Raw genomic sequence first — 3,920 nt, 5'->3', positions numbered from 1 at the left:
CAAAGGAAATTAAATAGAAAAAGAAAGGTTAATTGTTGATCTAAATTCATGAACATAACCGAAAGTTAATTGTTATCAGATATAGTTAAGCACTAAATAAGAAAAGTTATTAAAAAATTGAAAATAGAGTTTGTTGGTACACTTAGGTGCTATACATATATATGTAGTTTCAGTACATATGTAATAATGTAATAATGTCATTTTCATTTATTCACATAAACAAAAAGTAGATGTACAAAGAGTATAAATGTGCGCAACTCATGTAGAATTCAAGTGACTGACTTGTTAACTTTTGAAAATAAAAATAAAAGTAAAATAAATGAGAATTTTTCTAACTACTGGTACATTTTTAGAGCATAAAATAAACATATCGTACTATAAGTGTCATATTAAAATTACCGTTAAATCACTATAGTAGCTATAACATCTTATACTCTTAAATACCGCACTTACAAAAACCTAAAAATAATATGAATTCAAATTCAAATGAAGTGCAAAGCACTCTTTGTAGATTATGAAACTTTCATTTTACACTTAACAAAAAGCAAACAATGATTTTATTCATATATATTGAGATGATGGTACACAGATAAACTTGTAAAAATCATATATAACAACAATTAACATAAAACTAATGTTTTCCAACAAAGTTAGCAATCCCCTGAATCAGTTTTTGAGTCTGCTCTGAAGTAATTGGATCAACATCTATAGCAATTTTGTTTAGATAGAAACTATGTCCAACACCATTACTAATCAACAACTCAATATCCTTCCCACTTTTCTTCATATTTTCATAAAACTCCATCTCCGTATCAATAATAAGATCATCCTCTGCCAAACACAATAAGTACGGCGGTAAGTCGATATCCTCAAACGCCTCTCCCATCGTACATGTAATCGGGTTGTCTTTCGTACTTCCTTCAGGCAATCCTAGTTTCAAAAACTTGTCCAACATGTCAAGAGTCAACATAGGAGATTGAGGTTTTTCCAGTTCAGACTTGCTTCTAACTGACCTAACAAACCCCGGGTGAATAGGGATTGCTCCGGCTAGTTTTAATGGATGAAGTTTGTTTTCTTCGGCTGCTTTTTTCGCCACTTGGTGAACTATGTTCCCACCCGAGCTGTCTCCAATAAGGAAAACTCTGTTGAAGTCACCGTTTGTGGACAATAATGGTTCGACGCCTTTTTGGTTCGCTAGATCACGTAGCCAAATTAGCGTAGAGTATCCATCGTCGATTGCAGCCGGGAGACGGTTCTCTGGGGCTAGACGGAGGTAGGTGCTAATAACAATAGCACCCGTCTCACGTGCAAGACGTGTGTAAATATTATAGTACATGTACCAACTGGCGTCACTAATACAGAATCCTCCACCGTGGTAGTGGAGTATTATGGGAAGTTTACCCGTGTCAGAGTTTACATCTGGCATGTAAACCCTGACACGAAGACGAGATTCGACATTAACTGTAATGTCATGGGTGGAAACGCCCTTAATGAATTCGCGATGAGGTGGGACCGGATCAGACATGAACTTGAGTTGTGGTGGTCCGGTCCATGTTCGATCAACGTAACCATCATCGTAAATTGTCATCCAACCGGAAACTTGGTCGATGATCTTTCTATGGAGAACCATTTTCTTGGATGTGAATTGAGGTATGTTCTTTGTCTAATAATTTGTGGTGTAAAGTGGTGAGTGATTTTACTGGTGGTCTATGGGGTTTATATAGAGGGGCGTGAGTGGTTGGGTACGTTAATTTAGTGGAAATTGCAAAGAAGTTAAAGTGATGGAGTCAATGGCTGCAAATATGAACTTTGAATGGGACCCTTTATAACCAACACTACATATTGACCAAAAACCTTCCACGAGGTTTATTAGTTCTTTTCACATATAATATCATTTATCATTTACTTATTATTTTATTCATTTATTGTTTTATTTTTTAGCTTTTACATATATAATGTGTATATATATACATGTATCTATAATTATAATTATAATTTGTATAATACAACTATCAAATATCATAAATCTCAATAAAATAAATATAATGTTTACCTGCACATAAAGACTTCCAATTTTGATTTTATGCGTTTACAAAAATATGCAATCGAAGAATATTTATCATGTGACAAACTTGTCAGTGTTTACCTAGATGTCTTCTCATCAAATCTAATAGAGTGATAATCTAGATTCTATGATCGAAATTTCTTACTAGAGTACGGTTAGTTGCGCCTCATCAGATTTGATGACATCTAGATGGATAATGATGTTAGGAAGTGCGAAGTCGAGTTAAACAAAAAGTGTTGTAGCTGGGGAAGTTCTTGCGACCGCGAGCATGGTGATGGGGCTCGCGAAATGAAGCTTGCGACCAGATCTATGCAATGCTGCTCGCAGAAAGTTCACAAAAGATCAGGTCTGCTGGAACTTAGACCTCGTGACCGGGAGGTATTTTCTCACGACCGCGAGAATGGTAATATGAGCATAATTGGATTTCGACTAGGAATACTCGTTTGATTCCAATTTGTTTATCTTTTTGCACTAATAAATACCCCCATATGTAACCCGTAAATGATACCTACGAAATTAATAAAAGAAATCTCTTTGGTTGCCTGTAAATTAAAGCATACACATTGATTGCATATAACCCGTTATATTCTTGTGTTTTTTTACGTTCTTGCATTCGTTCTTCATATTCATCATAATTATTTGTTTATTGTCAGTGGGCTTGATAACCTAGTGTTATCAAGTCTTGTTTGGGCCCACTCACACGTTCCTAACAAGTGATATAAGAGCGTATGATACGTATTTACAGGAACAATGGCGGATAAAAGTGACGTGAAGATTGATCGTTTTGATGGGACTGAATTTAGCTTTTGGAATATGCAAATTAAAGATGTTTTCTATCAAAAGAAACTTTATCAGCCATTATCTGAGGCTAAACATAAAGGTATGGAGCAAGAATAGTAGCATATGTTAGATAGGCAAACCATAGGGTTGTTCGATTCTCTCTGGTCAATAATGTTGCTTACAACATTGTGGGTGAAATCACAACTGCGGGATTGATTGCGGTGTTGTCTAACGTGTATGAAAACCCTTCTACTTTGAATAAGGTTTTTTTGAGACGACAGTTAGTGAATGCTAAGATGATTGAGGGTTCCTCATGTGAACGATTTTAACTTGATTTTAACCCGGTTAAAATTGGTTAGGGTAAAATTCAAGGATGAGCTGGATGCATTGTTTTTGCTATCTTCTTTACCTGATAGTTGGTTTGGCACTGTGACAGCGGTTGGTGGTTCAACCGGAACTACTAAGCTTACTATTGAAGGTGATGCAGAATCGGGACAACAACTGGGCCAAGATCACGATATGGGCCAAGATTTGAAATTGGGCTTGATGTGTGCTCTGCAACCTGTTACCTTAGGAGATTACTTTGGAAGGCTTGGGCCCAAAGCAAGAAATTCCAGGAAGGGTCAAGGATAAACGCTGTTTGTTTAATAAGGATTCACTTTCATTATCATTATTTATTTATTTCTTATCTTATCGCATTCTTGTTTAGTATTTGTATTGGGATTATATTTGCAAAAAGAACTCAGTGATTATTGTTAAGAGTTTTATTATCGTGAATAAAACTAAACCGTGAAGGTTTGTTATCCCAACCAAGAAGGTTGTTCCAGGTTCAAACCGAGAAGGTTTGGCCATTATCTTATCTTTATTTGTTCAGTCACGATCGTATTACACTATTTGGTATCCAGAGCACAGGTATGGCTGAACGAATTTTTGGTGGTCGTTTCACGGGCAGCAGTAGTCACAACAGACGCATTAGAACTAATGGCAGCGACCCAAGAGATGTAAAAATCAAAAGCCTACAGAGACGGATCGCTGAACTAAAATTCAATCGAGACCATGATTTTATGGGCAGTTA

The 3,920-nt window shown here is 36.0% G+C and overlaps 1 protein-coding gene across 1 annotated transcript; it reads right to left on the bottom strand.

Annotated features, from left to right (window-relative positions):
• Positions 1 to 540: 540 nt before the first annotated feature.
• On the bottom strand, positions 541 to 1,673 carry LOC139897123 (probable carboxylesterase 6). Its single transcript, XM_071879778.1, has one exon. The coding sequence runs from the start codon at positions 1,628 to 1,630 to the stop codon at positions 632 to 634; it is 999 nt and encodes a 332-aa protein (XP_071735879.1). The 5' UTR covers positions 1,631 to 1,673; the 3' UTR covers positions 541 to 631.
• Between the last annotated feature and the right edge of the window lie 2,247 nt (positions 1,674 to 3,920).

Source organism: Rutidosis leptorrhynchoides, chromosome 3 (genome assembly GCF_046630445.1).
Source record: "Rutidosis leptorrhynchoides isolate AG116_Rl617_1_P2 chromosome 3, CSIRO_AGI_Rlap_v1, whole genome shotgun sequence".
NCBI lineage: Eukaryota > Viridiplantae > Streptophyta > Magnoliopsida > Asterales > Asteraceae > Rutidosis > Rutidosis leptorrhynchoides.
Note: the sequence above shows the minus strand (reverse complement) of the source record. Positions and strands in the feature narration are given on the sequence as shown.